Source organism: Atractosteus spatula, chromosome 12 (assembly GCF_055471065.1).
Source record: "Atractosteus spatula isolate fAtrSpa1 chromosome 12, fAtrSpa1.hap1, whole genome shotgun sequence".
NCBI classification, from domain to species: Eukaryota; Metazoa; Chordata; class Actinopteri; order Semionotiformes; family Lepisosteidae; genus Atractosteus; species Atractosteus spatula.
Genome location: NC_142717.1, coordinates 7016946 through 7031788, shown reverse-complemented (window position 1 = coordinate 7031788; position 14843 = coordinate 7016946). Strand labels below are relative to the sequence as shown.

At 33.6% G+C, this 14843-nt stretch overlaps 1 protein-coding gene across 3 annotated transcripts in view; it reads right to left on the bottom strand.

Moving 5' to 3' along the window:
* The window catches only part of csmd3b (CUB and Sushi multiple domains 3b), a 581296-nt gene that overhangs the window by 204178 nt on the left and 362275 nt on the right, over window positions 1-14843 (bottom strand). For all 3 annotated transcript variants that reach the window (XM_088929237.1, XM_088929238.1, XM_088929240.1), the window contains exons 13-14: window positions 1737-1919; window positions 213-539 (exon numbers count right to left, since the gene is read on the bottom strand). In XM_088929237.1, coding sequence (XP_088785363.1) covers window positions 213-539; window positions 1737-1919 — 510 coding nt within the window. The remainder of the gene's footprint in view (window positions 1-212; window positions 540-1736; window positions 1920-14843) is intronic.

Genomic DNA, 14843 nt, shown 5'->3' with positions numbered 1-14843 from the left:
ACTGGCTTCTCCTCGGACAATGGGAGGAAACCAGAGCATAGGGTGAAAAGCCATGCAAACTTGGGGTGTACATGTAAGACACAGACACAGACAACACCACAGGTCCAGAATTAAACCCAGGTCCACAGAGAGAAAAGCAGCAATGCCAACAAATGCCGCTCCTTGAAATTTCAATATTTCTGATGGAGTTTTTCTGAGAAAAGTACACTTACTGCTATAGGTGATATTAAAGCCTCTGCCGGACATCGAGTGATCAGCTTGAAACTCTAAACGCAAGATATGGGTATTACTTGTGAGGTGGGAGGGGACCTCTGCTCCCGTAAATCTCCCCAAAACTGATGAATCAGGTAGTTCTCCATCTTTCACAGTGAGAAAGTCATATGGTGCCTCCAAGTCAAAGTCATTAAAAGCAAGGTGAATTCTGCTCCCTGGTTCTGAGATGATAAGCCAAACACAATTCATGTTGTTCCCATAGCCCTCTGGGTAATCCGGAGAAAGGACAGTTCCCATGGGGGCAGTGAAATTAGATAAACAAGGAACTGCAAGACAAAGTGAACAAATTCTTAACAACACAATCCTGACTTTTAGCTTCAGCACTGCTGTGGAAAAAAAAAAAGTTTAAATGATTCTACGTGCCCTGCATTGCATAAGTGTTATGCAACAAACATACATGTATGTGGAAAATATTGTCTTGTTACATTAAATCACCTTTTTCCTTCAAAAACAACAGTATGCAACTTGAAAAACTGTACTACATCATTCCGTGTAATATGTAAACTTACTGGAATATCCACCAAAGAAGCAGTGTAACTAAAGATTGAAAAAGTTTATTGAAGGGGCATATATATATACTGTATACTGGCATAACAAGCAAGCATTATTGAAATTGAAATCCCATTGATATGACTAATCTTAATATAAAAAAGTATTGCTTAGTTTTATGACACTTATCAATGAATGCAGCTGGGATCTGAACCGTCAAATTGCCAGATATACTGTTGGTCCAGAAGTCTTACCACTATTCCACAGTACTGTCTCTAGAATAATCTTTGTTGTGTTGACTATGAGGAAGGAATGATATCTTGGCTGTCTCCTTTTGAACACTCTGGAGAAGTAACAAAACTTTCAAAACAAGTTTCTTATATTTGCTTACATATTATTTTTGGAATTCTTTTGCCAATTCATTCATTTCAAAGCACATTACCTTAACATTCGACATGCTCTTATGCTGAGCCATTGCTTACCCAAGAGGCTGACATTGATGCATGATAGAATATATCTATACCCCATGGCATTGTTAAAATTTTTCACATGGCCAATTGGTCAATCGGGTGTGTCTTTCTGTTCTCTTTAGTCCCCTCCACCTTCTGCATCATGTTTCTTCACATGAAATGCTATAACACATGCCTCACTTAAAAGATGTGGTTATATATTGAAAGTATATATACAGTATATACTGTATATACACTTCGAAATATCATCTTTGTTTTCACCATGTCACGCAATATTTTGGGAGCTTGCGAGAGTTCGTGAATCAGCAATAAGTTTCCATCTTTAGCGAGGGTGTTAATCACAAATAAATAAATACATATAAAATATTAATAATATTTTGTTAACAGAATTATACTCTCCAGCAGATTACATATGAATTCTGGCTGATTACCTTTCTAATGTATAAGTTGCTTATTCCAGAAATTCTTTATAAATCATTTTATAAGAAAACCACTCATACTCACATATGCAGATAGGTATATTTGCAGACCACTGGTTATTGTTTTGACAGGTAATGGTTCTTTCTCCAATGAGTTCAAACCCAAACTGACATTCAAATCGCAGCACATCACCATTTGAAAATCCACTGCCTTCTCGTATGCCATACAAAGGTGTACCTGGATCACCGCAGCTTTCTTTATCAATTTCTGGAAGAAGGAAAAAAATCCTCAAACAGTAAATCTTGTCATCGAAACTGAGGCAATGTGTACAAACAGACTGACAATTAATATTAATAAAGTATGACAACAAATGCATGATTTCAATACAACTTAAAGAACAAAGCAAGTGAAGGCAGCAAAAAAAATCAGTACCCCTAATTTCCCAAAATGGGGCTCCATGGTAAATATTCTAGCTAAAATGGTAAATAGTTCTGACTGATAAAACATACATTACATCTAAATCTCATTTAGAGGGAATGTACTCTTTTTTATTATATCAAGAAAATAACAAAATAAATATTTGACTTATACATCACCTTTTAAGTAATCATTTCCAATAGTTTTGCAAAATGTGAAAGGCATTTAACATACAATAAAATGAAAGCAAATCCTAAAACAAAAGAAGTACATACTGTACAAAAGAGCTAAAAGAACTGAAACCTATGTTGTCGTGAGCACAGAAAAGTATGATGGGACCTGATTATGACGAGCTCCTCAGATCAAACAGCTTCTAGTCTCCAAGCAAGCTAAATGCTATTGTTTGTCTTTTTAGTCTTATTATTATTATAAGACCTTCTTATTTACTTTTGTGACCTGACTCTTCCCATTTTAACAAGGGCTCAAGGTCCCATAAAATCAAAACAATCACAAAATAAAGTACACTGTGCTACTATACTGTATTTCAGAGTAGGCTTGCATGTGTTTTCTTAACATGAGCTTCATGTGTTCTATCATAATACTGATGAACATGTCCAGGGTGTTCAATTTGCATTTAATGTGACCATTAGACATGGTTTCAATTGTCATTCAGGTGTAGTATGGCATATTTGAGCCACAATTTTTGTTTTTCTGTGCAAGAGGCTTTCTCATCATGAATGCCACAATAATGGAAAGGTGTTAAGTCAGGTTTTACATTTTTTGATAACCATCCCTCAACACGTTGTGGCCAAAGACTACTTGCCTACACTCTTTGGAAAGCTCTCTAAACTTCATCATGATGTTGCTTGCTACTAGTGAATGTCTTCTTTTTGCTCCCTCTTTTATAACTTCAGAGGAACCATACAGAGGCCTGCAGGCATGTATAGTTACAGTATATACAGGTATTATATTATACCTGTTTTAAGCAATCTGTAAATCTTTTCTATGATTCTATTTCATGGGGAGGGAGGGGATACAGTCTTAAATACAGTACAGCATATAACCACTATGACACAGATTTCAGAAATTAAAGCTTTCATTTCAGAATATCCCCAGTGGGAAATAACAGCTACAACTACACACACATGTTGGATATTTCCAAGACATCAGGAGATCAAGCCCTGACCCTGCCAAGCTCAAGGTCCTGGCTTGAAACCTGGTGTGTGCAAAACTGGCTCCTACAATCCAAGATAAGTCTGGAAAAAAATGTGCTGATATTCTGTATTATAACATCTTCTATGTAGGTCTGGTTCAGTATACACAGGACTGAAACTGAAATTTAGCTGATCACTTTAAAAATGAATTAAGGCATAATGTTAAGATCAGAACTAATTCTTGCTAATAATTTTGGTGCAATCTCAGCAACTGAACCACTGAATTCTCAAAATAAAAACACTGTTGTATGCTTGCCATAATTTGTGAAAAGTAGCACATTAAACCTACTACAGTATTTAAAAACAAAGAAGATATGTAAATATTATAAACTGCTGAACATATGCATAACACAGCTAAGTTCAAAGCAATGCAAATGTACTGTATTTTGATCATTCACCTTTTAAAATACTTTAGGTTTTACAGCCACGGAGCATCCTTTTCTTATTTATTTTGCTTTTGTTTTGAAGGACAGGCAACACTTTCAATGATAATAATCACTAGTAAATGAGACCACAAGGCAAGTAACTATGAAGGCAATCTCCTTCATTGTAGCAAAAATGGCTCTATTATAACTATGATATTTTACATAATTATGATTACTCATGTTAAACATACAAACTCTGAGAGTATGTTTAGCTAATTTGGGATCTTCTGCAAACACAATGACTGCTAATTATACGTTTAAGGTAGGTATTTAATTGTAAAATAAATGGCCAAAACACAAAACACCACAAATAAATAATATCATGTACCAAGTAGAATTAATAGTAACAATTTATGCCATACATTTAAATCAACTTTGGACCACAGATTAAATGAGTTTGACACCTCTGCTTTAACTCATTGTTTTTTTTCTGCTGCTGCATCTAGTTACTCCATTCATAAGTAGTGTTTGGATCATTGTTATATTAAAGGTTCTGGTTTCACATGTCACATCTGAATGTTAATATAGTTATAAACGTAGAACTTTTTGTAGGAATTGCACCAACTTTTTACTGAACAGTATAAAAATTAATTGTGCTGATTAACTTTAGTCATAAACATGGTTAATCCAGGGGACTCCAGTGAAAGTCAAAAGCTAATAGCTTGTGTCAGCCCCACAGGGAACAATACAAGCTATATTCATGTTTTGCAAATGCTGTTTAGTGGGATTTTAACTTCTCTTATAAAGCCACAATGGTTGTATTTCTGTTAATTGGACCCTGAGCCATAGATGCCACACATTGTCACAGTTCTTCAAACAAAAGTTGAATGTCACTCATGTCTGGTGAGTTGACCACACAGGGACAGGAACTGCTCCAAGAATTTGATCAATGTAGTATTGTTCAGTCAGCTTGCCATCAATCACTACAAAGACTTGGCTACATACCTGGCAAGTCAGCCTGATGAGTAACTCCAACGTACTGGTGAGACAAAGGCATGGTTCTCTTTTTAAGAAGGAAATATATATATTTTTTTACCCTTTTTCCTTCGTGATTTTCACCAGGCTTGACATTCATCAGATTAAATCACAACAATAATACCTGTGCCTGCACAACTCACTAACTTAATGCTCACATGATGGTCAAAGTCACTAGAAAGTATAAAGGTCAGTCAACAATAATGAATCAAAATGTTGATATAATGCTCAGTTGATATAATGTACTGTAGTATACTGTATATGTGCATATACATTATTTTAATTGAAAAGCAAATGGATACTTGTTTATGCTCTGATTTGTAGAACTGTTTCATATAAATTCCTCCAGTATGAAATAATTCATAATGGAAGAAATTCAAAGAAACTTCCACACTTGAATATGACACATATTTTCCTGAGAATCCTGATGTTTATTCACCTATAGCTTCCTTTATATTCAAATATTATTTGTACAGTGGAAAATAATTCAGTAAACATGAAATGATCAGTCTAAAAGTAGATAATACCTGCATATAACTCTTTAGGAAAAAAAATATCAAAAGAACAGATCAAACCAGTTCTGAGAGGCAGAGAAATGTCTGACAGAATGAAATACATATACTGTAGTGCTACTTAATCTATCTAAAATGAAGTATATTTCATTTCAAGGTTAGTACTTTCTATTTTCTAAAGATTTATCCACAGGCATTTTTTGAAATAACAAATACTCTAGCTTCCGTTTTCTTACACACACATGTAATGTAATTACTGAAGCATGTTGTTGGTGATGTGATAACTTAGACAAGATTATATTTAAACTTTAATTAAGTGTGATAACCTTAATAAAAAATATATATATATATACTGTATATAAACTTGAATCAACATACAAACAGTGCAATAATTGTATTAATGTTCAGTGGGTTTAGGAATGCTATGATGTATTGTATTAATTTAAGGTATGGCATTGTTCATTGTTTAAACACTATCACCTTCCCTGTTTTCTTGCACCTTCCCTGCACTGAAGAAAAAAGGTTAAAGTATTGTTATTGTTTTTCATTTTGTGAAATGCTGAAAAGATGGCCTTTAATTCCCTAAACTATTACTAAAATAATCCACAATAATAAGTTGTTTTATAAATATATTCTCACATGGAACAATGTTATATACTGCATACTAAACTGTTCACACAAAAGATGTACATTTAGTTTCCAGCATTAAAAATGTATACTATATATAGGTCATTATTGAATATCTTAGGGTTTATAACCTGGCTTGGCATACATATCTCTCAAAAATAGCAGAATATACAGATAATAACAAGCAAAATTGAGATGAATTCAAATCAGAATTACACTTACAATTAATTACTAAAACTGTTAATTTATAACAGTGCATTATAACCAAAAGACAATAGACTGGTGATACTTGAGCCTACAGGGTACCACTAGACATTATGATAAATTGAGCATCTTCAGAGTGTTGCATATTGCTTGAAACTGTCCTGTGGTCTCATGTTTTTTTAGTGTGTAGCACTATCACAGTGGTTAAGTACAAGCACAGAATGCTGCAGAAGCAGTATTTATAGTACATCATACAAAACTACTTCAATAAATAATAGTGTATCTGAACAACAGGCAGTAATATTTTGTTGATATAGTATAGCATTTCTTATCTATAGCAGCCAATCTTGCCAGAAGAAGAAACAAGACCAAAATGTCTTAAGGTTAACCAAAGGAAAAAGTAATACGTAATAAGTTTAATCACTTTTGTTCTAGGTTGCAATGAGTGTCATAGGGAAAATATTACCTGGCCACTCAATTATTTGTCACAGCAAACCAGAGCAGAAGAATACTAATTATTCTGTTGACATTTCTCCGGAGTAATGGAATTACAGAACTCAAGACAAACACACTTGCACATAAATCTACAGAACAATGCAGGATCTGAAAAAACAAGTATTAACTTTAGGATTAAATGAGTTTCACTAACTGAATTAAAGGGGACTTTATGAAGGCCGGAAAGTACAACACCAGAGTGGAACACCACCAGAACACTGAAGTTAACACTGATACAGCTTTTAAATTGTGATCTTTAAATACAGTAGCTAGAACCACAGTTTAGTGTCTTATCTCAGGAATAACGTCCTACAGCACAGTATTCCCAGTCACCATACTTTGGGTTGTTATGATTGGTTTTGGAAATTCTGGTCAAGACTCAGGAGTGCCACCCATTATGTCACTATGTCTAAAATAAATGTCTTTATTTTACTATTCAACAATTTTGAAGTTTCATTTCATACTTTCATTCCTTTAAGGTGTAACAACAATGAAAACAAGATGATTAAATTAAGACCAATTACCAAAATGTCTTCAACATTTCATACAAATAATGATTTGAAAATTGACAGAACTTGTTTTAATACCACTATCTACAGTAAATCTAAAGTATTTAGACCCTTCCTTTGGCATCTCATCTTTAATTTGTTTAAATTAATATTTTAATCAAAACCTGAAGGCTCAAACTGAATACTTCTAAAGGTAAGTTGCAGTAAATGACAGCAAAAACTGAAAAATGGAATGTCTATTAATAATTGTTCAGACTCATAAACTCATTATTTTGTATAAGCACCTTTTCCATTAATTACAGCCATAAGTCTTTTTAAGACCACTAAACGTACAGTAGACACTGACATGGGACAATTTTTGTTGATTCTTATTGGCGGGTTTGCTCAAGCTTCTAAAAGTGGCTTGAAGATCACTTATCAATAGTAGTTTTTAAGGCTATCCACTTAGAATCACTAAAGTAAATTCACTTTTTTAAACTTAAATCACTTTAGAAGAGCTTTAATCTTGCACCTTGGGTCACTGTGCTGCTAAAAGATGGAACATCTACAGCATGTTCCCATCAGTCTTGACAAGCCTTCCAGTCCCTGCTATAGTTGAAGCACAACTATAAAACAATGCTGTCACCACCATGCTTTACAGCACGCATGATGCTGACCAAGTGATGCACTATGCTGGGTTTCTGTCAGACGTAATATTTTCACATTTGACCAAAACATTCTAATATTGTCATGTCTGACCAAATAAAAAAAAAATGTAAATGCTTTGTTGCAAAAACCACCTGGGAGATTAAATGGATTTTTCATTCTGCCATACAAGCCAGCTTTGTGTAGTGACTGGGATACTGTTTATTCATGCACATTGTAACCAATTTCAGTCAATGGCCTCACAGGTGCAACCCAAACCCATTTACTCCTTATCAGGTTGTTCAATTTGTAGCAACAGCGTGAGCTACATAATGTCTAGGTACCTTCACCTTCTTATTGATGAATGCTCCAAGAGATAAGAGTCTTTGAAATGTTTTTATACTCTTCCCCTGATTTGTGACTTTACACAAATTTATCCGAATTTATACTGCATGTTTCAAAACATATATGTTTTGAAAACTTATTGGTCTTTGTGGTTGCATCCTAAAATTCACTACCTGATTAAGACTAGCATTTATTGCGATGTTACATTTTCCTGTGGAAATTTATTTTGCAAAAGACAAATTGTCTATGTCAATTCATCTCTTAATTCAATACCAGTCTGACAACCAGAGAAAGGGCAATTACCATTGTTTTAATTAAACAGATATTAATAATAATAATAATAATAAGACAAAAAGGATTACAAGTAAAAAAGACAGTTTGACCTGTCTTATTTCTTAGATTGTACAGTATCGATCAATTTTATTAAATAATTTTAATGGATTTTACGAAGTCACATTAATTATACACATTTTATTCTTAATTCATTATGTTCAACTGCTACTAGTGTACTTTTCCTTTTTGTAGCATTGTGGCCAAACTACAAGCTACAAAACTCAGTAGAACTGTAAGCTATCATTCAAGCATTAAGTCGTATGGCTTAAATTAAAAGTTTTAGCAGTACATATAATACTACAATATTTTATTATATGCTCACACTCTATCTATATTATGAATATGTTGAATCATAAAGCAAGCAACTAAGGTTTGATTGTATTTAAATTTATGAGCATTAATGTAAACTTCTTTGAACTGAGGGAATACAACTCAAATGTGAAGTCAAATAACAGAAGCAAGAAGCTAAAAGCTAATTTTAGTGGAAGCATTCATCTCTCAAATGTTTTGAAAACTATAAGTGTTGTATTATATAGTTCATTCACAGAGTCATGGCAATACAGTAGGAATAGTAGTTAGGTGGTTAAATGATTCAAAGCAGGTCACTGGTAAGTTCATTGGGTATAAGTATTGTATATTGTGTTTGTTCCACAGGACATTTGCTTTTAAAGAAAAAAATGACTGCAGATTCTATTTGGCAAATGCCAACAGTAAAGTACAAAGAGTGATATAGAACCATAGCACACTTGCTTTTATCCAAATTCCCTGATACCACAACAAGCAATTAAGCGCAATAAGGATGTTTTATAGCAGCTGATAGAAACCTTTAGACTGTTATTGTGAACCTAATTTGCAAAACAAAAGAGAAGTCAAGGCTGTAACCTCTCTTACTGTTTCCAAAACACATAAAAGTTCTGAGGTTTACATCTCCATCTCATAGTCTTTCTCAGTCTTAACATTGTGCACATTAAGCTTACTGCAGAATGCAAGAAAAACGTCCTGAAATATCTAGTTGCTGCTCACGTGGAACAATACATAACCACTTGAATTTGTTTAAAATGAAACCTTAATTCCTTATTGCAGTCTCACATAAAAGAACATTAAGATCTCATCAATAGCGCATGAGATGCCTGAATATCTCATTTTAGCTCATAAAACACATATCAACTTTGTGACCTAATCAGTGCTCCAGTTACATCTCAGTAATGATTCCTAGAGGTCTTAAATCTGTAATGAATGTTAATGCTATTTCCCCCATTTCTTTTGATAAAAATATTTTTTTCCTATTGTGAATAGTGTGTGTTGTTTTCTTTTAAAGGCTAACCACTTTTATTCATGTTGAAAAATACTTTTTTTAAAAAAAATATTTTACTTTTTACATTAAATCCTGAATCTACACAAACCTTTTCATCAACCAAACCAATACATGACAGCACTAAACCTGATGAAACACATATTACGGAATCAATTGAGGCCAATGAAGCTTTCTTATCAGTGATAACATTATATTTCCAAATAGGAAAATAAGAATATAAGAAAGTTTACAAATTATAAGAGGCCACATAACTCATTTGGTTGCTAGGAGCTTATTGATTCAAGGATCTCATCCAGCTTTTTCTTGAAAGAAGCCACCAAATACTCTCATCAAGTAGTAATCCTTTGATCTGTTTCATTTGGTTCCCTTTCTTTAATTGCACAGTTCTAAATGAAGGCTTTAAAAGAACAAAGGAGACAATCTTGGAATGTGTTTTAAGAGTACTTGGCAGCCTAGGAGAAGAATCTTTTGATAATTTTGACAGTCAAGCAGTAGAAAAATAATGAACTACATCCACAAATATCTGTCATCTTCTACAAAGACAATTTTGCTTGCCAGAGGGTGTCAATAAAGTTTTAAACTGCTGGTATTAAAAATGTAATCCAGCAACAGTACTAATATAAGCAAGGAAAAGGTAGTAGCCAGAATTACATGCTTTATCTATTATTAACACGGTTTACGTTTTAAAACAGATCCTTTGTTGTATCCACTGGTGAGTAGATAACGTCCCAGTGAACATTTTACAATACTAAAGAATTTCACAGTAGTTTCCAGTTTAGCTGACAACTTCTCAACATACTATGCTTTGTGTAACCTACACAACAATATGCATATAAAATCCTCTAACTATAGCTACTTTAGATTGATTTGGCTTAAAGTAGTATGTCAAAGTCCAAGCTTGTGAACACGGCCATATATTAGACTATATACTGTATTATATATTTAAAAATGTCTAACCTACAAACATTTGAACTGTGCATTTCTTATCACAGCAGTTTGTCTCGTTTCTTTCTCATGGCACAGAAATTAACACCTTGATATGAGGGCAACAGAATGTAATTTTGTGGAAAAACACATGGCTAACTATTCATCTATAAGCTTAGGAACAACATCAAATAATCTGTAAGGATGTCCTTAAGGTGTCCAGATATTCTTTGCCTGGCTTAGGAAATGACAGCGCTGGTCAGAGATCAGCACTGTCACACCCTCACCGTCACTTGACTTATGAGGAATGAGCCAGAGAGAAAATGCTGCAATGGTGAAACTGGGGCAGAGGGAGGGGTATTAGAAAAGTTGTGTGCAGTACCATGTTCATCCAGATAGCTTTTATGTGTAGGGAAGTGGAACTGCAAGATTAGAACTTAACCTTCACTCAAACTTTTGTTCACTAATACCATCAATTAAAGGTCTCACCTCCTGCAATCATGACAGTAAGGTGCTCTTCTGTTTTCATGGTTTTCTTTCTTTTTAATGCTGATGCTGCCTATAAGCCTGAGTTCATAGCAAAAATGAGACCTGCTATTCCTATGTCCTTACTCAAAGCTACTGTAGCTTCTCTGCTTTTTGTCTCCTTTGTTAGTCACTATATCAATGCTCTGGTGTTCAACCTGTAGGCTTACATTCACACCTGTGCTAAAAAATCTGGGGTAGGCCCACCAGTAATCACACAACTACTGTCTTGTTTACAATTTTCCATTTCTCACAAAAAATCACAGAAAGGCTGTGGGAGCCCACCTGCAATCACATCTTGCATTCAATGTGCTCTTTTGTACTTTTCCGTTGGGGTTTAGATGGGAGTGAGACTCCTGAAATATCAAATGTTAAGGTAGTTAATGATTTTCTGGTGACTTCTGACTCTGGGTCACTTAATTTCCTTCTTCACGATGTAAGTGCAGCTTTTTTATACTGTCAACGACAAACTACATGGATCACATGGAAAATTATCTGCAAAAAAAAATTATCACTGGTACTTCCATCCTTTGATTTGACTCATATTTGACTGTGAGGAGCCAATTCCTAAAAATCTTTTTAAAAATTGATGTCACACTTAGGGTGGTATAGAGGGTTTGTTGTACAGAAATGATGATGATAACAACAGAAATGATGCATATTGATTAGACTATCTGTCATTAATGACTGAGGTTTTATCACTACTATGATGATGACATTAAGATTTTCTTGCAGAGCAATTCAAAGAGTGCCGTTGTGGTTCTGCACATTCCACTTTCCTGTCTGCTATGGATGTAACAGCTTTCTTGGTGCAAACAGTGACAAGACAGAGATTATGTTCTTAAGTTCCAAATATCAGCTTCACAATAATTATGATTCCAGTGTGGTCCTTGCCTGTGCTGAAATCAAACCCTTGATGGAAGTTAGGAACCTGGTGTTACTGGTCATTTTAAGTACTTGTAGGTAAATCACTGGGGGATCATTCTTCCACTTTGCTTGATCTGATACCTATCTGATACTGAAAAATTGATACACGCATTGTTTCATCAATATTAGAAATTGTAATACTTTGTTTACTGAGATATTTTAAGGTGCTACAGTATATAGAATCTACAGAATTAAGTACTTCCAAAAGCCAACAGAACAAATGTCTGTCCATTGGAAATCAGAACTCCTTGTGAAATTCACACTAGCCTCTACACAACTAGTGACAGATCCTCTTTTGTCCAGCAGCATCTTGTGGTGTTCAGTATGTAAATCCATCACAGGCCCTATGGCTATTAGAATTTTGAAAACACTCACAAACAATATTATTATTTTTTCACTACACCACTTAATTTAAAATGTAGTTTTACCTTTGGTTTTACTATGTCTGTTTGCTGTACTTTTGTTTAACTTCTATTACGTATAGTATGTGTGATACCATACAACATTTTGAGATTTATGAAAAGAGCTAGTAAATGAATGTGTATTATGTCACATAAACACACTTGGATTAAAAAGATATATTTTACTGATCCCTAATCAATATAAGTTTAAAAATCCAATTAATTTCTTTACTCATGCTTTGATTTTCAGTTTTTACCACTTTGATGATGGTGGTCAAATATATATTTTATTATGGTATAACCACCATGCTGCAAAGCCCTGCAAAAACAATTTGATTTTGTTTTGCCACAGTAAATCAAAAATATTATAAAGTGCTTTTCAATAGGAAGTTTTTCTCTTTTTAAAGACCAAGCCATATTAGTTAAATATTTTACTGAGAAGACTGATCTTCTTTACTGTATATGTTTTAAAATATATACTATACTGTACATATAGTGTATGCATGATACAGACTTATTCACAAAGACTATATACTAAATAACATAAATTAGACATGACAAGTGAAATCAAATATGTGTATTACACAGATCCAGCCATTCAAAATGTGCGAGGTATGCTGCGTTAAAATGCGGTGGACGTTGCACAACATACCGCCTCATACCACAACATATTGCATGTTTTTTTAAATAGGATAATAGTACTTTGTGAAACCACCAGATGGAGCTAATAAACCTTAATGTCTTATGTACAGCATTTGAGCTGTCGCCAGAAAACGCCCTGTTTCAAATCCCGGTCACTGCTGAGGGACAATTGTTTTCCAATTAAGATTTTAAGTTGTATACTCTTTAGACTTTTAATAATTTTAAACTGTGTATTACAGCATGTTAAACATTAAACATTAAAAAGTTGGTATATTTTATAAAAGCAAGATTGCTCAGTTGGACAAAAGTACACAACCTTCCACCTTCATCATAAATAATTTAATTATGCATATATTTTATGTATCATAGTCTTTAATTTGGTAACTTACAGTGAGTTCTGGTTTTAATGTGCTTGTACTAATTTTATTAAGCTTATATTCTGTACTTCATAAAAAGTTATAACGTTTTAACCTTTTCTAAGAACAGCATTTGCTATTATTGTAAAATATTGTTGAGTGATTTAACATCAGTTGATAGTTATATGAATATGGAATCGTGTAACTAAGCAGCTGAAATATCACAGGTGGGCATTTCAGAAACATTTTGACATCTGTTTCTTTTTAAAAAACTTTTATTGTCCTTGTAGTGGTAATGGACAAAGCACTGTACCCAATGGCTCAAAGTGCGATAAAAGTATTACTTTCGGTTTGTTTCTTACTGTATATAGTGAATACATAAAAATAGTCCACTATTATAGCTTGTGGTTGACTCTGGCGTGAATTTGTGTATCTGTATAAATTAATTGATGGTGTGTGATTAAGGATTTCTTCGAGAAATTATTTAAGTTAAACAGAGGGAAGAAGGGTTATTTTTACAACTGGCACTCCGAAATTCTGATTGATTTAATTCCCCTCATTTAGCTGAAATGGATAAGAAATCATGCAGCAGTTATATGTATTGGAAGGCACTCTGTTTTATTAAGCTACACTTTATAGAAGTACATTCAATGGTTAAGGAACTTGTATGCTCAACTTTGTTTCCTTTTGTATAATATGTGTAGCTCTGTCCCTTGGATGGAGGATTACACCATGGTTCATTGGAATAGCCCAGCCCTCTGAGTCACACAAATGAGTCTACCACTTGACAGAGAGCTGTGAATTCAACTGCTATAAAAAATCAGGTTTCCTAGCATCTAATCTACAACAGGAAGGATATGTATCCACAACAGGCTCAAGTTGTGCCTTGTTACACATGGCACATCTTTCTTTTTAATATGTTTAGCCTCTTTCTGGTATTCAGATGTTGAAAGAATTCTAAGCATATTACTAAGTGATATCCTTTCAGCCTCAAAATGCTTCAGCTAACCCAATTTTTGGAATTTATTTATTTCAGAAGCAGAAGAAAGTTGCTTTATTCTATTAAAAATACACACAAAAATATATATACAAAAAAAGTCACCTTGAAGCAACTACACAAGAACACAGAAAGTAAGCAAAAATATATAGGACAAAAAAATCAAAGATGAAAACTACAGATTTCACTGAAGACTGAAAGACCATTCAATTAATGAAAAATAATTGATGCAGTGTGATTCAAATGCATTCATTTTAATTACGGAAAATACAAAAAAATGCTTGCTTTGAAGCATAGCTCATGAAACTGATATATTGTTAAAATTGACACATAAAAATCCCAATTTATCTCAGAGTTCATCAAAAGAACAAAGTTGATACTTGCATAAATTAGCACATTGATTAAAATCTGAAACACATATCAT